At 36.7% G+C, this 26,097-nt stretch overlaps 4 protein-coding genes across 4 annotated transcripts; all 4 read left to right on the top strand.

Moving 5' to 3' along the window:
• Positions 1 to 1,431: 1,431 nt before the first annotated feature.
• Positions 1,432 to 19,180, top strand: LOC143634466 (uncharacterized; the record flags this gene model as incomplete). Its single annotated transcript, XM_077102544.1, has 5 exons — positions 1,432 to 2,334; positions 6,083 to 7,015; positions 14,391 to 15,392; positions 16,639 to 17,654; positions 17,719 to 19,180. Coding segments are annotated over 3 exons (1,935 nt in total), but the record flags the coding sequence as incomplete, so codon positions are not given.
• On the top strand, positions 16,220 to 17,499 carry LOC143634465 (receptor-like protein kinase HERK 1). The gene is made up of 2 exons (XM_077102543.1): positions 16,220 to 16,309; positions 16,639 to 17,499. Exons 1-2 carry the CDS (start codon positions 16,220 to 16,222, stop codon positions 17,497 to 17,499), a joined length of 951 nt encoding a protein of 316 aa, XP_076958658.1.
• LOC143634464 (putative receptor-like protein kinase At5g18500) lies at positions 17,782 to 18,270 on the top strand. Its single transcript, XM_077102542.1, has one exon. The coding sequence runs from the start codon at positions 17,782 to 17,784 to the stop codon at positions 18,268 to 18,270; it is 489 nt and encodes a 162-aa protein (XP_076958657.1).
• LOC143634462 (receptor-like protein kinase ANXUR2) lies at positions 18,358 to 18,822 on the top strand. Its single transcript, XM_077102541.1, has 2 exons — positions 18,358 to 18,711; positions 18,817 to 18,822. Exons 1-2 carry the CDS (start codon positions 18,358 to 18,360, stop codon positions 18,820 to 18,822), a joined length of 360 nt encoding a protein of 119 aa, XP_076958656.1.
• Positions 19,181 to 26,097: the final 6,917 nt, after the last annotated feature.

Here is a 26,097-nt window from a genome sequence, read left to right as displayed (position 1 = left end):
TACCTCAAACGGATTCATTAGAAGTTACAATGAACCTACACTGTATGTTAAGAAGGATAGTACAAATAATGTTATCTATGTGTGTCTATATGTAGATGACATAGTTTGTACAAGTTCTAGTGTGAAACTAGTTGAAGAATTTAAGAAAGGTATGATGGTGGAGTTTGAAATGTCGGATATGGGCCTTCTCAAATATTTCCTCGGGCTAGAGGTGAAACAAACAAAAGATGGTGTGTTTGTTAGTCAAGGAAAGTATGCAGAAAGTTTGCTAATTAAGTGTGGAATGATGGGCTGCAATAGTGAAGAGACTCCTATGAACCCAAGCGAAAAGCTGCAAGTTGAGGATGGTGCAGATAAGGTGGATGCCACCTTGTATAGAAGTCTAATTGGAGGGCTGATGTATTTAACTCATACGCGGCCTGATATCAGTTTTGCTGTTAGCTTACTGGCACGGTTTATGCAAACTCCATCCAAAATTCACTATGGTGCAGTCAAACGGGTTCTGAGGTATGTGGCAGGAACAATAAGGTTTGGTATTTGGTATGAAAAGGGCTGTGAAATAAATCTTGTGGGCTATAGTGACAGTGATTGGGCCGGATGTGTAGATGATCGAAAGAGTGTGTCGGCCAACGCGTTTGGATTGGGAAGTGGTGCGGTTAGTTGGTGTTCTAAGAAGCAACATACAGTTGCTTTGTCAAGTACTGAGGCTGAGTATATATCATCCACGGGTGCAACGTGTCAAGCCATTTGGTTAAGAAGAATGTTGAAGGATCTGTGTGTTGAGCAAGACCAAGCTACGGTCATCTACTGTGATAACAAGTCAGCAATTTGTCTTACCAAGAATCCAGTGTTAAATGGAAGATCAAAACACATTGAGCTAAAGCATCACTTTATTAGAGAAATGGTTGCTCAGAAGGAGGTGTCTCTGGAGTTCTGCCGAACCGAGGATTAAGTGGCTGATGGTTTAACTAAAGCCTTATCTCGAGAGAAGTTTGTGTATTTCAGACATCTGATGGGTGTTCGAGAATTTGAATTAAGGGAGGATATTAAAATATAATTCAAATTGAAGTGGTTGAAGTTTCCTACTTTCTAGTAATTTCTGTTGAATAAGAGACGTTCAGAAGTAGTTGCTGGAGGTCCTATTTATTTGGTCAAAGCTCTTGTTTACGTTAGTTTGTTTCAGTATTTAAGGAGTCTTTTGTGTTCTTGTTTTAGATATATTTTCCTTCACTTTCAATTGATAAATCCAGAAAGTAATCTTTGAGTGATTCATTTGTTATTCAATTACTTTTTATTATTGCTTGCTCATACCAACATTCAGATAGCACCCACTAATTTGTATAAACACCATTTTAATCACCCGTTATTATTTTAACAACTTATTTATTATTGTGATCAATATATGTATTTTAATTGGTGCGTCATGTCTGACAGAAAAGCAAGACGAACAATCCCAGAATTTCACTTGAAGACATAAAAGTAGCCACACAAAACTTCCATAATGACAATTTCATTGGCGGAGGAGGATTTGGGGGAGTTTTCAAAGGAAAGCTGCAAGGCAATGAAGAATTGAAAACCATTGTTGCAAAGCGACTGGATAAAAGACTTGGTCAAGGGGAGCAACAATTTTGGAATGAGCTCCAAATTCTTTTCGAGTATAAGCACGAGAGCATAATTGATCTTATAGGCTATTGTGATGAAAAAGATGAAAATTTTATTGTTTATGAGTATGCACCCAAAGGAAGTCTTGATAGGTATTTGAAGGATGTTTCTCTTACATGGGTGAAACGACTTGGTATATGCATTGATGTTGCAACCGCGTTATATTTCTTACATGGAGTATATGGAAAACAAGCAAAGGTGATACATAGGGATATTAAAAGTGCTAACATTCTACTAGACCTTGAATGGAAAGCAAAACTTTGTGATTTTGGGCTTTCCTTAATAAGCCCAATAACTCAAAAAATAGAGTATGTCATCGATTATGCTTGTGGCACACCAGGATACATGGATCCACTTTATGAAAAGTCAAGATTCCTAACCATAGAGTCTGATGTTTATTCATTTGGTGTGGTTTTATTTGAGATCTTGTGCGGAAGCTCGACGTTTGAAATTCAAAAACATAAAGGCCATTATCTACCAGAGTTCATTAAAAACTTATTTGAAGAAGGAAAGCATAATGAAGTGGTGTTTGAGCAAATAAGGGAACACATCGAGCCAAAATCTTTGGCTACATTTCAAGAGATTGCCTACGAATGCTTACATCATGAAAGAGAAAAACGGCCTACAACAAAACGACTTCTAACGCAGCTTAAGAAGGCACTTGATATTCAAGTAAGTTTCAAATGCTTTAATATAATCAATAATCTAGGTCCTCTTTGGATGGATCTAACAACCTTACTCGTATCGATCCGTGTTGTTAGCTAGCAGAAATCACTAACAACACTCAGATCTTAGTTTTGTATGAAAAGAAAGAAAATAGAAAGTGGAGGTGTTTGGTAGAGAGAAAAGTTTGTATTTAATTTCCAAGTGGGTTGTTTAGAGTTGTGGAGAAATGGGGTTAGCGGTTAAGTGACCTTTTATATGGTCCCCCATTTCTCCAGGTTTACATAACATGATACAAAATAAACGTACTAATATACGTAATACACCGACTAATAGCAAATAGAATATTAGCCATACACTCTCACTTTAGGATTGAGTACGCCCAGGAACCTTCATCAAGTTCCTTGCTACGTCTTTATTTCTTGAAATCTAGTACTTGTCTTGATCCAAGAGTTTGAACGAGATTGGATCTTGGACAATTCTTTATTTTCCATTCTTGCATACTTGAACTTCAATCTTATTTTCTGGGAAGGATCGGCAGCAGCAAATTTTAGAAATATAATATGCGGGAGGCTCGACATCTAACTTTCCTTTGTTGACTTTCTTGTGCCGGCTTGTTTATTTGTTTTGTCCTTCGACTGATCAGTAATTTTTAGGTTCAACCGTCAATTATCACGTTCTCGTGTTCTTTTAAGCGCTTCATCTGCAACTTAAGTCTCTGCAGCCCAAGACACTTGATCTTGATCTATCTGTCCATGTGCAGCTGCACAAAACTTATAGCGAATAAGACTAGTTCATATACCCTCTTTGGGGTCAAAGACGAATTTTCTTTCTCAAAACATGCTTTGTTTGAAGTGTTTGCAAGATAACTCTAAAATTTTAATTTTATAAAAACTTCTCATAAAATACCAATTTCAGTCAACTTGTAAATGATTGGTTTAAGTCCCAGTTTTCCGAAGAACTTTGCATGAACGACCTTGACAACAAAACACATGATTTTAATAAAACAAAGATTTAATACAATATGTATGAACACATAAAAACTTAAAATCTTTTTGGCATTTTCATATGCTTTAAAATTACGTAAATATCTAAAATATTTTGAATTTGAAACATAAAATAAAACAAGAAAAATGAAAAAGACAAGAGTAAAGATGAAATTAATATTATATAACAATAATATTTATAGAGTTTTCTAATGACTTATAACTTTTGCGAGAAAGAACACAACATGGAATCATATTAATCGATAACGTCCTAGATCACACTTATATTTGGATGTTATTATGCAAGAATCCAAAGTCGATTGTAGATATAATTTGTCCATTTTAAATTTAACAAGTATTTTGATGTCAACGTGATATGTTAAGGTATATATTAAGCACGACACTTATGCGGTCCCCATTTAATATGACAAATTACAAACTCCATCATACCTCGGGCATAGTTTTTGTTTATCAGTATCACCCCGAATTGACTCCGACCCCTAATGATTGATCAAAACATTTTGAGCTTATTTGAACTTTTTGCAAATTTTCTTTTCAAACATAAAGGTTGAACCATGGACTTACTTGCCATATGGACTTACAAGCCTTCATATACAGTGTTTAGGACTTACTTGTTTACCCCCACATTACTTGGTTCTAATATACCCCTTTTTGTTTGTTAATTTTCAACATTTTTGTGCTGAAAATAAATTCTCTTAATTAAGCACTTTGCAGTTTTTCTGTTTTATCAATTTGATTTTCAATATTTGTATGTAAAGCAAGAATAATTTTTATGGTGATCAATCACTAATGGGCTCGTGCAAGACAGACTAATAAAATTTTTGCCTTCATCGATATGACTTATATTGGAGTTGACAACCGCTTCATAATAGTGTAACCACTAGCATATGCGGGAATTTAAGTTTATATCACTTTGACACTTACTCATTTGTCAAGTCTATCTACACATCAAGCAATGATCTTGTTGGCTTTTGATCTACTATTTTCATGTGTTAGGATCATTAGAGATAATTTCTTATCATTTTTCAAAGATCGGATCAATTTCTTAAATTTTATAATTTTTAATTATCTGACCCCTTTAAGTAGGAGCTCCCTCTAAACAAGAGAATAACTTTTTAAAGCTTTTTCTGGTTTACTTGACAAAGTATAATAAAATAATGATAAAATATAAAATGTTTTTCGTAAGTCAAGTGACTCAATTTTGTTTTTCTTAAAAGAAATAAAAATCTTTTTGTTGAGTTAAACTTAACTCATTTTCTCCGACATATCAGAAAAATATTTACAATTTTATATAAAAAAATATAGATATGTTGTTTTAATCAAAATTGATCGATGGCTTTAGTGAAAAGGTCAGCAAAGCTGTTGGTAGATAGACTATCCTAAGTATGCATTATCACATCATATAACAAAGTTGAAGAGATTCAATCCAAAGCCCAGCAAGAGAAGTAGTTGAATGAGGTGAGTTTGAGAAACGTTCGACAAGTTGTGGTTGAGCCATTTGAACAAGGTTGGTGTAGTTGAAGCACAAAGTACCATTTGAAACATTCCCTTGCTTGAAGTTCGTCCTCCCATGTCGCTTACGAAAGACTCGAATCTGCTATCGAATGGTTTAGCATCAAATAGCAAGGGTTCGTCTCCCATCGACATGCGACCACTATCTAAGTACCAAATACTCTTGATAGTCCTCATTGATGGACCCTACATGCACTAAGAGATTAAATAGACATGGGTTACCAAGACATTTTTGTCTCGAGAAAGTCGACCATAAATCGACAAAAACTGATTTAATTTCTTAAAATCAATTTATTTTCTTAGCGACTCATCGCTTGAAGAACAGTCTATAGGAATCCAAGCAAAAACTTGTTCCTTGATTTTGGCAATTTTGGACCTATCTTTTCTTGATTTTAAAACTATTTTTTGTTGAATCCTCAAACTTTTCAGTCGAACCCTTTTTGATTTTTTTAGAGGTGTAAATCACCCACCCAAAGGGAGCTCACCTTGGGGGGTCGGTTCTTTGTATAATGTTATCAATCTTTTAACCAATAACGGGATCGATCATATCTTATCTTATATTATCTATGTTCAGTCGTTTGATTTATCGCACCCGTCTCGAAAAACCGTGTCAAGAGCAAAACCGTTTGTGTGGTCATGTTGGGACCTACAAATAACTTCTATTAAGAACATGCCGAAACTTACAATGTATCGACATACAACAAATATTTATAATTATTTTGATCCGACTAAAAATAGTATGTAGATGTAGGTCCCAAAATGACCACGGACAGATTTTACACTCGATAATAGTTTGAGATGAGTGCGGTCAATCAAAAGACCGAACATGAATATAAATATAAAGATAATATATAAATGAACGATCTCGTTGTCGGTTAAAAGATTGATAACATTAAGCAAGAACCAGCTCACCTTGGGTGGATGATTTACACCATGGAAAACACACACATACAATAATACATAAAGCCCCTATTTATAGCCTAACACTATCTTCTAGAAGCCTTATCCCATTGAAGGTAAACTTGCGTCCCAAATCTCTCGTTTCGAGTCCGGTTTCTTCGTAGGCTTTAATTATTAACTTGACAATAAAATATATAACGGGTTTCGTAATTTGATAGTTCAAGTCATAACTTTTTGGCCTTATAGCAGATGCTTATGTACAGGTGTATTGATTTTACAAAGTGTAGTATTGCATTTGTAAGTCATTGTTTTCTCAATCGTTTCTACTTGATAAACAGAACATGGCATCAACAATGACCAAGTTTGCTCACTTGAAAATCCCACTTAAAGACGTAGTAAAGGCCACCAACAACTTTAATCATAATAACATCATCGGACATGGTGGATTTAGTACCACGTATAAAGGACGAATCTTGCAATCCGGAAGGTTGATGAAGATTGCTGCACGGAGGTTTGATTGTAAGCACGTGGAAGCAGACCTTGAGTTTTTGAGGGAAATTTCAGTGCTTATTGATCTCAAGCATACAAATTTGATCTCTATTGTTGTGTTTTGTGATGAGGAAGACGAGAAGATCATTGTAACCATGCATGAGGCCAACGGATGTCTTGGGCAACATCTAAGCAACTCGAACCACACATGGACGCAAAGATTGAGAATATGTTTAGGGGTGGCTCGTGCGTTGAGTTACCTTCATTATTCCAAGGGACGCGATTATGCTATTATACATTGTAACATCAATAGCGACACGATTTTATTAGACGAGAACTGGGAAGCCAAGTTATTCGGTTTTGAAACTTCCATCAAACAATCAGTATACCAAAAGGACCAGCCCTGTCTTTGTGAAGATATTGGCACAATGGGGTGTATAGACCCAGCGACTGAAAAGACGGGAGGTGTGACCCACAAGTCGGATATCTACTCATTCGGAGTCGTTTTATTTGAAATGTTGTGCGGGAGGAAAGCATACGTTCAGAATCAGGCTCAAAGTTTTCTAGCTCCAATGGCCAACTATCATTGTGAAAACAAAACCTTGCATGATATAATATGTCCTGATCTACAACGGAATCTGATGTCCCCGCAATCACTTCTCAAGTACTCAAACATATCATATTCTTGCTTAAATGAGAATCGAGCAGACCGCCCGAATATGGACTATATTGCTGATGAACTTGAGACAGCACTCGAACTTCAGCTGCGACTTGAAAATATTGTAAGTTTATTATTATTATTATATAACTTAATTTGAATATTTGTGGATATGGTATTGTGTGATACCGTCTGATTTCCCGAACTAATTTATTACTTGGATAAAAAATTATTGAATTGCTAGAATTTAGCTGATTATTTGATACTTTTAGTCAGTTTATGAGGTGAGTTTTAGATCTCATTATATTACTAATGGTGTACGAAGCTGAAATTATAACCCAACCTATTACCATCCACGGTCAAGCAAATGGAGTGCTTGGGTTGGCCGTTGACGCTTTGGTCGTACACTCCTTTTTTTGTCTTTTTTTTATCTATCATTATGCTATAATAATAATAACTTAAACATTAACCTATTTTAAGACTTTTCTTTTTAGTTGCAACCGATTGACAGCATGCTATATTTAATCACTAAACTATTAACAGTTCAATTACATATTTACCGTTAATCTTATGTTTATATAATACAATTATTATTAGAGTAAATTACACTTCGTGTTAGGATTATATTATTAATTTTGGTCTTTAGAAATTACACACTTAGTGTAACCCATTGAATATTTGTTTCGAGTATTATATTGTTAAAATAATATACTTTTTTAAGAAACATAAAAACAAAGAATAAAATAAAATATACAAGGGTTTGGTGTTCTTCAAAAACCCCATGGTTTATTTCCGAAAGAAATTGCGGTTTTTGCAAGAGAGAACTCTTATCCTTAAAGTCTTAAAGAGTGTCATCGTATGCAATCATTGGTTTATAGAAAATATTAAAGATCCTTGAACAAGGCCTATGTATCAAAATTGGGTTTTCGAGAAAAACACCAATACTTATCTCTACAAATTATACTTGGGTTTTGAAGAGCACCCATACTTAGTTTAAAGGGATTAAGGGTTGGCACACGCAGAGATGGTGAAAGGTGGTGATCTTAGCAAATTTATAATTTTTATATACAATTGAAACTTTAATTAATCCTGTTAGTGTAATCTTGCGTAAGTACGGGGACCTAGTTGTCGTATTTACAAACCTAGGGGTTTTTGAGTTAGTTTTTCTTCTATTCTTGTCTGACAAGTAATTGTATGGTTATAAATATGGTTTATTTGTAATCAAGTATTAACATCTTATCAATCAATTCAAAGGTTTAGACTTGAATCTTATTGTCTTCAATTGGTATCAAGAGCTACGGTTAAGGTTCTAAAATCGTCGGCGAGGATTACCAATCAAGAAGATCCGGCAAGTAAGGACGGTGTTTCACCGCGAGAGTTTGTGACGGCGGTGATCGGAGATCAAGAGTCAGCGGTAAAGAACAAGATTCCGGTGACCGATGTGTTAGGAATTTTAATGGCGTAGCAGCGGAGGCTTAGACAAGACTCTGGCGACTTACGTGAACAAAAGTTTCGGCGGCCAAGGTTTTCGTCCACGGCGAAGGTTTTTAATTAATTACCAAGGGATTTTTGTTTGGTCGGTGGAAAGATATTTGCATAACAGGAAGTTTTGTGATACTTGAATATTATAATAGGTTCTAATCTTCAATTTTCAAGATCTGTTGAGAAGGTTTTTTTTTGAAGTATGAAGATAACGATTGTAACAAATCAGTTTGTTTTCTTTTGGCACAAGTGATTAAAGGCTTTTGTCAGGAAGTGCAATTAAAAGGTCTTTTAAAGATATTTTATTTGTTTTCAATTAACGTATCATTGGTCAAGGAAATTGAAAAAGATGGGTGATCGGTCAAGTAATCAAGTTGGAGGGTCAAGTAATCAAGTCGGTTTTCCTAAAGAACCGAGTTCCCTCTCGATCCAGTTTTCGATTCTTACGTCCACCAATTACACAATTTGGACGGTAGAAATCAAGGTTATCTTCAACGTTCAAGGGTTGTTAGAGGCTATCGAACCAAGAACGGGAACGGTGGTTGACCCGAAGATAGATGGGTTGGCGATTATGTATCTTTATCAAGGCATGTAGAAGGCTTTGGTGATGCAAGTGGCTCACCTTTCCACCGCTAAAGAGATATGGGATGCACTGAAGACTCGTTTCGTTGGGGTTGATAGGGTTCAAGAAGCACGGATCGAATCTCTTCAACATGAGTTCGATGTACTCAAGATGAAAGAAACGAACACGATTGATGACTTCTCGACCAAGATAAGCCAAACAGCTTCCAAAGTAAGCAATCTTAGAGAATCGTTTGAAGAAAAGACCCTCGTGAGAAAGCTTTTGAAGTCCGTTCCCAGAATGAGGTATATAGAGATTGTTGCTACCATTGAACAGTTTGCCGATATAAAGACCATGACGTTCCATGAAGCCGTTGGACGCCTAAAAGCGTTTGAGGAACGATCTGGAGATGAAGACAAACCCGTGTCCGATAAGCAAGAACAACTCCTATATACATATGAAGAATGGAAATCTAAAAGCAATCAAGAAAGGCGTCATGGGAAAGGAAAGATGAGAACCGAATCAAGTCAAAAGAACAAGGGAAAAGGTAAAGTTGTGGATTGGGAAAAGAAAGAACCCCGAGTGAAGAAGGATCGGTCAAAGATTAAATGTTATCGGTGTGATGAACTAGGACACTTTGCCACGCCATGTCCTAACCGAAACAAGGAGATTAACGATAAAAGTAACCTCGCTCAAGATGGCAGACCGGTTCTAAACATGATGACGGTAGCTCGGAGTAAGGAAGATGTCGTTTTTCTAAAAGAAGACCGGGTTGATCCAAAGCAATATGCTTCAACCCCATGTGATAAAAACACATGGATTCTTGATAAAGGGGCGAGTAACCACATGACGGGAAATTCGGAGTGGTTTTCCAACATTGATCGCAACATGACTGGGAAAGTAAGTTTCGGTGATGGTTCGTGTGTTGAAATCAAATGTCGAGGCACAATAGTAGTTGAAGGTCAAAGGGGAGTACAACGAGCATTGAGTGACTTTTACTTTATTCCATCTCTCAAAAATAATATTATAAGTCTCGGGCCAAGATCGGGATCCAAGACGGTATCTTACGGATATTCGAACAAGATGGAAGGCTTCTAATCATGGTACCGCGTTCCTTTAACTGGGTTTATAAAATTAATTTAAAGGTTGTTTCTCCGGTTTGCTTACAAGTCAATTTGCATAATGTTGCATGGATATGGCATGCTCGATTGGGACATTTGAATTTTGATGCCCTTCGGGTCTCTTGAAACTCGCGGATGGAGTGCCAAGAATCGAACACCCGATGCAAATTTGTGATGCATGTATGCTAGGCAAACAAACAAGATCGGATATCCCGAAAGAATATAATTATCGTGCAAAGGTACCGCTCGAGCTCGTGTATGCCGATGTTTGTGGCGCGATTACTCCCGAGACACATGGTGGCAACCGATACTTTTTACTAGTTGTTGACGACTACCCCCGCTATATGTGGGTTTTCACGATAAAGAGGAAAGATCAAGTTGCGGGTTTACTCATTGATTTCGTGAAAAGGGTGGAAAACGAAACGGGCAAGAAACTCAAATCATACGAACCGACAATGGGGTGAGTTTACATCCCATGTGTTGGAAGATTACTTGTCAAGTATAGGTGTGGCACATCAGTTTACGGCCCCGTACACCCCACATCAAAACGGAGTAGTTGAAAGAAGAAGCCGAACCATACTTGTTACGACTCGAAGTCTGTTAAAGGCAATGTCACTACCACAAGACTTATGGGGAGAAGCGGTTCATCACTCGGTTTATTTACTAAATCGGTCACCAACAAAATCTTTGAAGGATTCGACTCCGTATGAGCGTTTTAAAGGAAGAAAACCGAACTTTTCACACGTTAAAGTGTTCGGATGCACGGGTATGTCAAAGTCCTTGGTACCGGTCAAAAGAAGTTGGACGACCGAAGCGTGATGATGATTCACTTAGGTACTCAACCTGGAACAAAATCCTACCGTATGTTTGATCTGATCAAAAGGCGAGTACACGTTACGCTGGATGTCAAGTTTGACGAGTGTAAAAGGTACGCGTGGGCTGATCTTGACAAACAAGAGGGCGAAAAGGGTCCGGAATGGATCGAGTTTATTGTTAGGTGCGATATTGAACCCGAACCAGAGCAGGTGACAACCAGGTTGACACCGGGTCCGTAGACCGTCATGATACCGGTGAGTTGGTTCGTATAAAAAACGGAAGTGAGTCGTCAAATTCAGAAGGTGGCAACCCACCTGTAAGCCCGACTAGGCCCAACACTAGCCTAAACGAAGAACCGTTACAAGTTATCCAACCGCGTCAAACTACTCGAAAGACAGTTTTACCCAAGAAATTTAGCGGCTTTCTGGTTGAAGGTATACCGACACCCGCCGAGCAAGACCTGACAACCGACAAGGTAAATATCCTATTATTATTCGATGATGAACCGGTAAATTTTCAAGAAGCGAATAAAGAAAAACATTGGAGAAAAGCAATGGAAGCGAAGATCGAGTCGACTGAAAGAAACAAGACATGGCGGTTAGTCGAACCACCACCCAAAGTAAAACCGATAGGTTTAAAGTGGGTCTATAAAATCCAAAGAGATGAAGCCGGGAAAATAACCAAGTATAAGGCCCGACTCGTAGCTGGGTATGTTCAGAAATATGGGATCGATTTCGAAGAGGTGTTCGCACCAGTGGAGAGATTCAAAACCGTTCGACTTTTACTCGCGTTAGCAGCAAACCGAGATTGGCAAGTGCATCACTTGGATGTAAAATCCGCGTTTCTTCATGGTGGTTTGAAAGAAGAGGTGTACGTATTTCAACCGGATGGGTTCGTTAACAAAGGTGAAGAAAGAAAAGTGTACAAGTTGGCTAAAGCGTTATACGGTTTACGCCAAGCTCTAAAGGCGTGGAATACTAAACTAGACGGGTCGTTAAAGGAACTCGGTTTCACTCGATGTAAGAAAGAACATGCGGTTTACAAACGGTGTTCCGGTCAAAGGTTACTACTCGTTGGAGTTTACGTTGATGATTTGATAGTCACGGGTACAAGTGTGCAAGAAATTTCAAATTTCAAAAGACAAATGGAGTCAAGGTTCGGGATGAGTGACCTCGGGTTGTTGCATTACTATCTCGGGATCGAAGTGAAGCAAAGTGATCGTGGGATAACGTTAAAGCAAAGTGATTATGCAACGAAGATCCTAAAAGAAGCAAGTCTTTGGGAGTGCAACTCGACTCAATTTCCTATGGAACCGGGTTTAAAGTTGTCTAAAGAAGATGAGAATCTGAAAGTAGATCCGACCGGTTATAGAAAGATAATCGGAAGCTTGCGGTATTTAACTCATATATACGAGGCCCGATTTGAGTTACTCGGTTGGTTATGCGAGGTTGGTTATGCGAGTCGATTCATGCAATCACCAACTCAAGCTCATGATCAAGCGGTTAAATATATTCTCCGATACCTAAGAGGTACACTATACTTTGGTATTACTTACTCGAGAGGCGGAAACAGTATGTTGCACGGGTATAGTGATAGTAGTCATGCGGTGGATATGGATGATGGTCGGAGCACCTCAGGTTTGATTTTTTTACTATGGAACATCACCGATACCATGGGTTTCTCAGAAACAAGGAACGGTGGTGTTATCATCATGTGAAGCCGAATTTATGGCAGCTACATCGGCTGCATGTCAAGCCTTATGGCTTTGGGGTTTGTTGTCAGAGATGTGACCGGAGAAAAGGAGGAAATCGTTACGTTGAAGGTGGATAATTCATCGGCTATTGCCTTGATGAAGAACCCGGTTTTTCACGGGAGAAGCAAACACATCAACACACGATACCATTTCATTCGGGAGTGCATCGAGAGAGAACAAATCAAGGTGGAGCATGTCAGTGGAGATTTACAAAGATCAGACATCCTTACAAAAGCGTTGCCACGGTTGAAGTTTAACGAGATGCGAACCTTCATCGGTGTCACAAGATTAGGGGGGTGGTTGTTAGTGTAATCTTGCGTAAGTACGGGGACCTAGTTTTCGTACTTACAAACCTATGGGGTTTTTGAGTTAGTTTTTCTCCTATTCTTGTCTAACAAGTAATTGTATGGTTATAAATAGGGTTTATTTGTAATCAAGTATTAACATCTTATCAATCAATACAAAGGTTTAGACTTGAATTTTATTGTCGTCAAATCCAGCTAACTATACTTAGTTTAATACGGATTTGGGACGGGTGCGCTTAATTTAATTAATCCAGTTAACTATTGTTAAAATTTAATTTTACTAATATATAGGATTTAAATTTTACTAATATATAAAATTTAATTCCCGAAAGGCCGAAAGGTGGGAAAAAAGAAAAGCTGGGTCGGTGTCACTAATAGATTATATCTTTATATAGCAAAGATTATTTGATCTTAAGAATATAGTAAATTGTATTAAAGTTGCAAACTTGAATTTATTAAAATGCATAGAAATGTTAGAATTTAGCTGATTATTTTTTTGGGTATGAGGCATACAAACATGTAAAATTTTACCCCATAAAACTATTAGAGGAATACATGATACCCGGGTCTGTCTGTGTACTGATGGCTTATAATCGAGTACAAGGCTGATATTATTAAAACCCAACCTATTACCATTCATTCCACAGTACAGATGGAGTGCTTGGGTTGACACTTTAGTCGTACACGTTTTGGGTTTAAAACTTTTCTCTTTAGTTGCAACCAATTTTTAATCTCTAAACTGTTAACAGTTCAATTACATAATTACCATTAATATTTTATTTTTATAACATTATTATTATTATTAGAGTAAATTACACTTTGTGTTAAGATTAAATTTCAGTTTTGGTCTTTAGAAGTTACCCACTCTCAGTTGTTGAATGTTTGTTTCTAGTATTATAATGTTAAAATTATCATTTCATCCTTTGTTTCTAGTATTATAATGTTGAAACAAAGAATAAAAATAAAACTATTTGAGGGTTTGGTGTTCTTCAAAATCCCATGGTGTATATGGACCAGGTTTATTTATGTAAGATATTGTAGTTTTTGCAAGAGATCGACAACTCTTATTCTTAAAGATCATCATATCAAAAATGGGGTTTGTAAGAAACACTCAATTCTTAAGCTAGAATCTCTACAAATCAAACTTGGGTTTTGAAGAGAACCCGTTTCCTAATTGTTTAAGAAATATGGATTTGGATTCCTTTTAGATTATCATTTAATCTAGCTAACTACATTTAGTTTAATATGGTTATTTAATTAATTCACATTTTATGTGTTTGGGCCATATTATACTATCTATAAAAGGTTTATGTCTAGATAAAAAATAAGGGCACACGAAAGGGGAACAAAAAAAAGCAGGTCGGCGGTGGATTTAAAATATTAACATGATACTCTTAATTTCTACTCAGTATTGTAACTATTTCATTTCTTTTTTTCCGTTGCACATATTTGCTTTGCAGGAAAAGAAGTTTAAGTTAAAGTGCTTGAAGATTCCTCTCGCTGATATTAAATCAGCAACAAATGATTTTTCAGACACACATAATTGCATATTGGGGTGATGGGTATACTTTGTACAGAGCAGAGCTTAACCACTTTGATAAAGATAATTATTTATCCACAAATGGGAAGAACAGAGAACATCCAAAGGTAGTTATAAAACGATACCCTTATGGACATGAGTACCATGGTGAAGAAGAGTTTTATACAGAAATCGGAATGCTTTGCAGTGTAAAGCATCCTAACATTGTCACTTTAATTGGATTTTGTCTTGAACATTCTGAGATGATTACCTTCACCGAGAATGTTTCTAATGGATACCTCTATGATTATCTAGAAAACGCCAATGATATGCGAATTTTGACATGGGAAAAGCGTTTGAAAATCTGCATTGATGTCGCACATGCATTGAAGTATATTCACTGTGAGATGGAGGACCAAAAGGTGATAATAAAACGTGATATAAACAGCTACAGCATTGTGTTGGACGAGAACTGGGGGGGGGGGCAAAGATTGTTGATTTTGGACACTCTGTATTCCTGCCTCCAAATCAAAACGATGAAGCTCTCTATCTTGGTTGGTTAGGCAGACCGCCCTACACAGATCCAGAATATGAGAAGACTGATAAATTAAAAAGAGAATCGGATGTTTATGGTTTTGGGGTAGTTTTGTTTGAAATTCTATGTGGGAGGGTAGCCTATGACCCAATTTACACGAAGCATAGTGACAGAGGGCCGGCCCATGTGGCAAGACAAAGCTTCAGCAAAGGAACACTAGAGGACATGATAGATCCTCTAATAAAAGAAGAAACTAGTGAAAGCAATGTTGTTCTAAATAGAGGGCCCAACCGGGATTCTTTGCACACATTTATTCAAATTGCACATCAATGTGTGCCAGAAACTCAAGACCAACGCCCAACAATGAAATTCGTTGTCGTGCAACTTATAAAGGCATTATTCTTACAAGTAAGTTGTTCTAACTTCATCCTATTGATACCTAGAAGTAATCACTGTGATAATTATTGATACCTAGAAGTAATCACTATGATATCAAAACAAATGTAAAATGCTTGATACATTAGATTAAAATTGATAAAACACAAACTGTAGTGTTAAAAATCCTTTCCACTTTCTAATGTATTTTGTTCAACCGGTCAAGTTTACATATTTATTAATTCTAGTTGGTTAACATTGAAGGCTTTTTAATATGAATCCTACCTATTAGACTATGGATTTATTGTTGGGATTAATCTTGATCGGGTCAATGGGTTCGGGTCGTTGGTTAGAATGGGTAAGCAGGGTTTTAATTTCAGTTTTATGTTTTATTATTTATTTCGGTCATGGGTCCATTTCTTTAATTGAGTCAAGTTGTGGGTTAGTGTGTTCTGTTCACGTACACCACATAGTAAGAGTCTATTTAAGTTAGGGTTCCGGTATGAATGAATGATAGAACGTTTTACCTTTAAGTCAAGGTCATGAACATTTATCATTCTAGGATATACAAGAGGGATTGCTAATTGCACAGAGAGTGGAGTAACATAACTGATCCAAAATGATCGGTCATCTATACGCCCATCCGTTCGTAGTCCACTACTTTTAATCAAAGCTAAAAATCAAGAAACAAGAAATAAATTAGGTAAATTCGCGTAGTTACAAATGTGATGGCACAAAAGCTTCTAAAAACACCATATTAGAAAAAACATACCGAGTGTGTATAAAGGCAACAACTTGAGTGCCTCAGGAAGAATAAGTTGTCCAGAAGATGAAACCGTTGCACAAAAATTTCGGTACGAATGAAGAATGCTAATGCAAAGTTCTGTCACACGTTCCCTCACTTGCACCAATGGGGTAGAAACACCTCCATTTATGACTTTGTTGTTCATGTTTTTCATTGTTTGAAGTCTATGATGTCACCAGGTTATCAATTCATATATTTTAAAATTTTCTACCACCAATGTAGTTTTTATCACTACTTCATAGTCTTTCGTTACAAATTTCCAGCAACCTTTGAACACTGACGGACAAAACCACCGCATCACTAAATTTTTTCACCAGTTAATAGTGTTTCATTACTAGTATGCATTTGAAAACTAAACTAATTGTTTTCTATTAGCTTTCACCAGTTTCAAGATCTTCTTTCAACAACTGTATAATCTCCTATTTTTATTTTAACAAATTATAGTTGATTTCGTGTCTTATGGTTGATTGACAGAAAAACAACAAAGACAACCCCAGAATTCCACTGGAAGACATAAAATTGGCCACACAAAACTTCCATGATGACAATTGTATTGGCAAAGAAGGATTTGAGAAAGTCCATAAAGGAAACCTTCAAGATGGTAATGACTTTAATACTATTGTTGCAAAACAATTAGATACAAGGCTTGATCAAAAGGAAAAACGATTCTTGAGTGAGCTACAAATTCTTTGGGAGTATAAGCATGAGAATATCATTGGTCTTGTAGGCTACTGTGATGAACATGATGAAAAAGTCATTGTTTATACTCATGCATCCAGAAGAAGTCTTGATAGGTATCTGAATGACACTACTCTGACATGGATGAAACGACTTAATATATGCATCGATGTTGCAAGCGCGTTGGATTTCATTCATGGAAAACAAGCAAAGGTGATACATGGGGATATCAAAACAGCGCACATTCTACTTAGGCATGATTGGAAAGTAAAACTTGCAGGTTTTGGGCTTTCTATAATAAACCCAATAACCCAGGAAATAGAGTATGGCATCGATTATGCATGCGGCACACCCGGATACGTGGACCCACTTTACGAAAAATCAGGATTTTTAACCACGGAATCTGATATTTATTCATTTGGTGTGGTTTTATTTGAGATCTTGTGTGGAAGATCGACGTTTGAAATCAGAAACCATAAAGGCCACTATCTACCAGAGTTCATTAGAAACATATTTGAAGAAGGAAAGCATGATGAAGTGGTGTTCGAGCAAATAAGGGAACAGATCGAGCCAAAATCATTGGCTACATTTCAAGAGATTGCCTGCCAATGCTTATATCATGAAAGAGAAAAACGGCCGACAACAAAAAAGTTCTAACGCAGATTAAGAAGGCACTTGAAATTCAAGTAAGTTTTAAATGCTTTATATAATCAATAACTTCTGCTTGTGTTCACTATATATAAAAAGTTATTTTTGCCATTAATCTATTAAGAACATGAAGAAACTTACAACGTATTGATGTACATACTGATGTCCGAATATATAATTATAATTAATTTGACCGAATAAAAGTAGCGTGCAGATGCTTATGTACAGGTGCATTGGTATTGCATTTGTAAGTCTCTGTTTTCTCAATCCTTTCCACTTGATAAACAGAACATGGTATCAACAACGACCAAGTTTGCTCACTTACAAATCCCACTTGAAGATGTAGTAACGGCCACCGACAACTTTCATCATGATAACATCATCGGACACGGTGGATTTAGCACCACATATAAAGGAAGACTCTTGCAATCTGGAAGGTTGATGAAGATTGCTGCACGGAAATTTAATTGTAAGCACGTGGAAGCAGACATCGAGTTTTTTAGGGAAATTTCAGTGCTCTTTCATCACAAGCATACAAATCTGATCTCTATTATTGGGTTTTGTGATGAGGAAGACGAGAAGATCATCGTAACTATGTATGAGGCCAGGGGAAGTCTTGGGCAGTATTTAAACAGCCCGAACCTCACATGGACCCAAAGATTGAAGTTATCTGTTGGTGTGGCTCGTGCGTTGAGTTACCTCCATTATGACGAGGGACGTGATTATGCTGTTATACACTGTAACATTAATAGCGACGCAATTCTATTAGACGAGAGCTAGGAAGCGAAGTTATCCAGGTTTGAAACCTCCATCAAACAATCAGTATACAAAAAGGACCAGGTCTGCCTTTGTGAACATGTTGGCACAATGGGGTGTATGGACCCAGCTATTGAAAAGACGGGAGGTGTGGCCCACAAGTCGGATATCTACTCATTCGGAGTCCTTTTATTTGAAATGTTGTGCGGGAGGAAAGCATTTGTTCAGAATGATGCTAAAAGTTTTCTGGCTCCATTGGCCAAATATCGTTATGAAAACAAAACCTTGCAAGATATAATATGTCCTGATCTACAAAGGAATCTGATGTCCCCACAATCACTTCTCAAGTACTCAAACATAGCATATTCTTGCTTAAATGAGGATCGAGCAGACCGCCCGAATATGGACTATATTGTTGATGAGCTTGAGAAAGCACTGAAACTTCAGCTTCGACGTGAACATATTGTTAGTTTGTTATTATTATCGTTTTTATTTTGCCTCTATCAAACTATCATTCTTGCATAGCAATTTTCCTTTTGTTTCTGTTACTCTATTTTATATTCTATTTAGAAGTAATACATAGGAATTGTAAAAAGACTTCAAACGTGACACAAAAATCTGGAACATTCAGAATGGGTAATGGGACCAACATCCGACTATAGAGCTCAGTAATTTCTGTGATACCTGTCGATAACCTGAACTCGTTACTTGGATCAAAATCGAGTATATGGTATGATCTTAAGATATAAAAACTTTAATTTATCAAAAGAAATAGAATTGTTAGAATTTAGCTCATTATGTCGATTATTTAGGTGAGTTTAAGTTTGGATTTTGGGTAACAGGCATATATACCAATGGTTAGTTTGTAACCACATAAAACTATAAGAGGCATGCCCGATACCGGGGTATGTCTTTTTACTCAATGGATGATGGGTATTCTATGATAAAATTGCAACATCAAAGGGCGGTTCGGTTGATCTCGAAGGGGTGGTTTGGAGGAGATCTAAAAGCTCAAGGGTTAAAAGGAAATATAATAACTTGAGGGTTAAGTCTGGTTAATTAGTTTAATTTTATTGTTTTAAAATAAAAATAAGTTTGAAGCAATGTTTTCAGACCCAACCCGGACGTCGACCCGGTCGTCTTATCGGGTCAAAGGTCGGACCGACCCGGGAGGGCGGACCGGTGTTTGACCCGGATGACGTCATAAATAATATATATATATATATAATAAATTAAAACATATATAAATATAAACAAACTAATAAAAAGGGTTTGAAACAAAACTAATACAATTAATATTAATAATAATAATAATAATAATAATAATTAATATTTAAAATAAAGTTAATGGGTTAGAAACTGTGGTCGTGATATGAAAGTGTAGTTATTCAAATTTAAAAAAAAATAAAGAATGAAATATACCTACCTAACAATGAAAATTGAGTTTAACCTAAATCTGAAATAGCGCAGTTACTTATTATCTTCCTCCTTTCTGCTCAAGAGTCCACCATAAATTCATCTAATCACACAAATCAGGTAAGTTTTATGTCACCATCTTCATCTCCATCTTCTTCACACCCCTATTCCTTTTTCTCATTCATAGTCCTGCTCATTTGTAGAGTCGCCGGATGTACGATGACCGTAATTGTAGCCGGAGTATGTTAGAATCTTGGATTTAATAACATTTACCGGTTCACCGGCGGGTCACCGGGTCCGGTTCGACCGCAAACCGCATGAACCGGCCGGTTTGTTAGAAAACGGGCTAAATACTATGAACCGGCCCAGTTTTTGTAGTGGGTCCCGGTCGGACCGGCCGGTCCGGTCCGGGTTTCAAAACACCGGTTTGAAGTTTAGATTGAGTCGCAGATGTGTTGGAACAGAATTAGGATTAGAGTACTATATAAACTCTTTTATGTGTTTCTTGTTTAATAGTCTTTCGTTGTTTTTTCTTCTTGATAATAAAAAGAGTCGAACATAATTGTTCAACGATCTGTGTGGTTTTGGTTCTTGATATTCACTTGCTAATCTAACAAGTGGTATCAGAGCCTTGTCGATCAAGACTCGGTTCTCGTAGTATACCCATCTCGTTCGCAGGTTGATACCGATCGAAGGCAAGAGATTACCGATCGCAAAAGATAACCGAACAAGATGGTAGAATTGCAGTTGAGTTGCGGAATGAAGAAGTTGAACGATCATAACTATAATGTTTGGTCTACTTGTATGATGTCCTATTTGCAAGGACAAGATTTGTGGGAGGTGACGAACGGGGCTGATGTTAACGAGTCGAGGACGTCCGGGAAGTACGTTTTGTTTGGTCCGAATGACGTCCGAATTTTTGATGAATTTGAAACCAAGTCTGTCCCGGTTTTACAAGGTAAAAGAAACGACACCGTGTATGTCTTGTCTGCCGAAACTGCTTATGTGGAGCGAACCAAACAAACCCAGAATGTTGATCTTTGGCACAACCGGTTGGGTCATGTGGGGTATGACAAACTTGAGCTGATGATGAAAAGGAAACTAGTTGTCGGGCTACCGCAATTAGAAGTGAACAAAGAAGTCGTTTGTGCGGGATGTCAATATGGAAAGGCAAAGAAACAACCGTTTGAAGACTCAAAGTTTCAAGCCTCATACCCATTGGAATTGGTCCACTTGATGTCTTTGGGCCCGTTAAGCATCCATCAGTCTCAGGTACACGGTTTATGATAACGTTTATTGATGATTATTCACGTTATGTTTGGATTGATGTCATGAAAGTGAAATCTCAAGCTTTTGAGAAGTTCATATTGTTCAAAAGTGAAGCGGAGACGGTAACGGGCTAAATCGTTAGTTGCCGGTCAGACAATGGTGGCGAATACCTAGCTGCTGATTGTTGTCAGTTTTTAAGGGATCACAAGATCAATAGACAACACACGTGTTCCAATACAACCGAACAGAATGGTGTATCAGAAAGAAAGAACCGACACCTAGCCGAGACGTGCAGAAGTATCATGCATGACAAAAACGTGCCTGGGCGTTTTTTGGCTGAAGCCATGAAGACGACAGCCTATGTGATTAATAGGTTACCACCACAAAATCAACAGTATGTTTCACCCTATGAGAAGTTGTTTAAAATTAAACCGAACATAAGCCATTTAAAGGTGTTCGGATGTGTTTGTTACGTGTTCATACCGAACCAATCTAGAACAAAGATGGAGAAGAAAGCTACAAGATGTATTTTTGTAGGGTATGATCAAGAGAAAAAAGGGTGGCGGTGTTGTGATCCAAACACCGGAAAATGTTATGTGTCGAGACACGTCGTGTTTGATGAAAATTCATCATGGTGGTCGAGTGAAAAAGAAGTCATACCAGATTCTAAACACCTAACCGATAAACTCGAAACGTCCAATGTATTCCTCAATTTTAATGACGAGGAATCGCGAACCGAGGAAGCCGAAGTACATCCGGAACAGAACCGAAGCTCATGGCGAACCGGGGTTCATCATCACCAAACAACGAACTAAACCGGTGACCCAGAACAAGAACAAAGACGGTCGGGAAGAGGCAGAAGACCTTGCCCGAAGTATGTTGCTAACGTAGCTATTGTCGGGGACAATGATGTCGAACCAGAAACGTATGAAGAAGCGAGTGAAAAAGATAAATGGGTCGAAGCCATGGAAGATGAAATTCGAGCTTTAAACCAAAACGAGACTTGGGAACTCGTACCAAAACCGAGTGATGTAAAGGTTGTTACAAATAAATGGGTGTTTAAATTGAAGCGAAAAGCCGATGGAACAATCGATCGGTATAAGGCAAGGTTGGTAGCTCGTGGTTTTTCGCAACAAGTCGGAATCGATTATGATGATAAGTTTAGCCCGGTAGCAAAGTTGAGCACGGTACGAGTCGTTTTAGCCATTTCCGCAAGTAAGTCATGGAACCTTTGGCAAATGGATGTTAGTAACGCTTTCTTATACGGCGACTTGGATCATGTGATTCACATGGAACAACCGAAGGGGTTCGAGAGTAAAGAACATCCTAACCACGTGTGTAAACTAAAGAAAGCTTTATATGGGTTGAAGCAGTCACCAAGGGCGTGGTTTGGGAAAATAAGCGAGTTCCTAGTTCATAATGGTTTTGGCATGGCATCTGCTTATGCGAATTTGTTTGTCAAACCAATCGGAACCAACGTCGTAGTCGTTCTCGTGTATGTCGACGATTTAATTATCACCGGAGATGATGAAGAGATAATCAATCAGTTGAAAGAGAACTTGTGTACTCGATTTCATATGAAGGATCTGGGCAGATTATGTCACTTTCTTGGTCTAGAAATTGAGTATAAAAATGATGAGTTCATTCTAAGTCAGAAACTTTATTGTTATGATTTGTTAATCAAGTTTGGTATGCTTGACTCTAAACCCTCAAATGCTCTTGTGGATACAATAATAAAGTTGAGTGCAGACATAGGAAAAGAGTTGGAGGATGCTACTATGTACCAGAAGATAATTGGTAGTTTAATTTATCTTACACTAACGAGACCGGATTTAGCATTTGTTGTAGGTGTCTTAAGCCGATATATGCAGAAGCTGCGAAAACCGCATTTGGAAGTTGCAAGACAAGTTCTAAGGTATATTAAATCCACTCTAAATTATGGTATTAAATTCAAGAAGCACTCGAAACTTGAACTCGTTGGTTATAGCGATGCGGACTACGCCGGGGATTTAGATACGCGTAGGTCCACGACCGGCTACATGTTTATGTTGGGTGGTAGTGCTATTGTTTGGTGTAGCAAAAGACAACCGACCGTGTCGTTGTCTACTACCGAGGCGGCATACCGAGCGGCCGCTGTGGCTACTCAAGAATTGGTGTGGCTAAGATTGTTGATGAAAGATGTGAACCAGGAGTTGGAAAATGATGAGGTAACTTTGTTTTGTGATAATATGTCATCAATTAAGCTTGCTGAGAATCCAACCTTTCACGCGAGAACGAAACACATCGAAGTTCATTACCACTTTGTGAGAGAGAAAGTGTTGCAGAAAGAAGTGAACATGGAGTATGTTAATACTCAAGATCAATTAGCGGACATGTTTACAAAAAGTTTACCGGGACCAAAGTTAATCGATTTCTGTAGGAAAGTGAAGATGGAAGTTGATGTTGAGAGGGAGTGATAAAATTGCAACATCAAAGGGCGGTTCGGTTGATCTTGAAGGAGTGGTTTGGAGGAGATCTAAAAGCTCAAGGGTTAAAAGGAAATATAATAACTTGAGGGTTAAGTCTGGTTAATTAGTTTTACTTTATTGATTTAAAATAAAGATAGGTTTGAAGTTTAGATTGAGTCGGCAGATGTGTTGGAATAGAATTAGGATTAGAGTACTATATAAACTCTTTTATGTGTTTCTTGTTTAATAGTCTTTCGTTGTTTTTCTTCTTGATAATAAAAAGAGTCGAACATAATTGTTCAACGATCTGTGTGGTTTTGGTTCTTGATATTCACTTGCTAATCTAACATTCTATACATGTGTATTATACGGGATTTGAGAGGCTGTTCTATAATCAAGTATGAAGGTAATATTATCAAAACTGAACTATTACCTTCTGTGGTCGAACATATAGAGTGGTTGAGTTGAAGCTTTGATCATACAGGTTTTTTGTTTGCATCTATCACTATGATAATAATAATAATTATTATTATTATAATTTAAACTTAAACATCAAACTGTTATTAGTTTTAAGACTTTTCTTTTTAGTTGCAAACTCTGTAGTCTGTACAATATGTTATTTTAATCTCTTAATTTGTAACTTTTTAAACTTCAATATTATTCATCTTTTATTTTTACGATACTATTATTAGAGTAAATTACGCTATGTGTTTAGATTAAATCTTGATTTGACTCTTCATAATTACCTAATCAGTGTAACCCATTGAGGGTAAGTTGTTCCTAGTATTATTGTCAAGGGATGCTGTCAGCAAAACACAGGTTTAATTAGTTTCCTTTTAGATTATCGAAAAATGAGTTGGCCTGGCACATTTGCCAAGGCCCAACTGTGATGTCAACAAAAAATTAGCGACGTCATTTCTTTCCAATTTTCTTATCATTATCTACTTGCAACTCTCTTTACAACCTTGTCACGTATTTGCAGGGAAACAACTTGAGACACTTGAAGATTCCTCTCAATGATATTATTTTAGCACACTACAACAAAAGGGATTTTTAGGACCTTTTGTGTGAGATGCTTGTAAAATAGGATCCTAAAATCTATTTAATAGGACAAATGAATATTTGGGATCCTTTTACAATGTACGTCACAGAACCGGTGTCCTAAAAATTTATTTAGTTGGATGGATGATTCTTTGGGGTCGTATTATCATATAGGTTAATAAGACACTGAAAATCTAAATCCTAATAAAGTAACCTATAAGACATGTAGTTGTTGGTGTCTCATTATGTAGTAATGTAATAGGACACTTGATCACTGGAGGTCTTATTATAACATAAGTTAATAGGACATTTGTAGTTAAGTCATAAATGTTCGGTGTTATAGGACCCTTTCTAGTCAATGTCATATAAGAACATAACTTAATAGGACATTTTACACCATAGTCTTATCATTTTAACCTTTATAAGACACTTAATCATTGTAGTGTTATTATAATACAACTTAATATGACATTTGATATTTAAGTCATAAAACATCTGTTTTATAGGACGCTTATTTGCTAGAGTTTTATTATAACATAACTTGACACGACACTTGAGTCTTATAATTTTAACCATTCACTACAAGAGTGTGAATTACTAATTATATTGCATATGGAGAATCCCTATACATATTTATTCAAAAAGAGCTTGCGTAGTTTTGGGGAAAAAAATAGGTTTAAGGTCGTAGCGGGAACACGATTTAGCGTGGAGGGATTTTGTGGAAGGGAACATTGAGTCAAAATTAATTAAGTTATGGAGGGAACTCAATTAACATGGAGGGAATTTTATTATAAATTCTAAGATAACAAATTATTTTAAATAAAAAAAATAATATATATAACATCTGATTTATTTTCTAGCAAGTAAATGTGTAATGTGTATAAACTTATCTAAATCAATTATAAAACTTTTATAAAATAAAATTTGTATATTTGCTAATTGATCATATATATACCTGTATTTTAAAAATTATGAATAATTAATGGGTCATATATACCTATATTTAACTATAATTACTAATTAATACATTTAACACTCATTTACTTTGATCGACTATCATTTGACATTGGTTAAGCACCGGTTTTTATATTTGCTCAAGATTGACACGCAATAGCTTATTTGACTTACATTTTTAATGGATGACCACAAATCGTTTAGATTTACCAACTATGATTCACATCTACTATGTTGAATGCAATGTGTTATGTTACTCGATAACTATCATATTGTATCATCGTATGTGATAACGGCCCACTAGGTGTCTTAATATGTCGTATACACCCAATTTTTATACGAATCACTATATTTTTATATGGCATGTATTAACTAAATTGACCATAAAACGTTGTGAATAAGCAAGCATGACCTATGTATACTATCTTTTTAAAATAATCATGTGGTATATTTTGCAATACATGCTTTAATGTGTCGTGAGGAGTCATAACAAGCTAAGTAAGTCATAACGGTCCAGTAGACGTTATGGGTCAAATACACCTAATTTTACTAAATCGTTATATCTAACCATTGCATAAGCTACACTAACCATGTCTAACAAATAATGGGTATCACCTATCAGAACCTGTGTTTGACCATCACTTAACTCTTATTGACTATTATGACATTGTTTGTCCATAATCGGCCATCAATGAGTGACCCTAAATGAACGTAAATAACCCAA

This window comes from Bidens hawaiensis, unplaced genomic scaffold (genome assembly GCF_021521415.1).
Source record: "Bidens hawaiensis isolate Kalapana, Puna unplaced genomic scaffold, B.hawaiensis_p1.1 tig00007049_1, whole genome shotgun sequence".
NCBI lineage: Eukaryota > Viridiplantae > Streptophyta > Magnoliopsida > Asterales > Asteraceae > Bidens > Bidens hawaiensis.
This window is presented reverse-complemented; position numbering and strand designations above follow the sequence as displayed.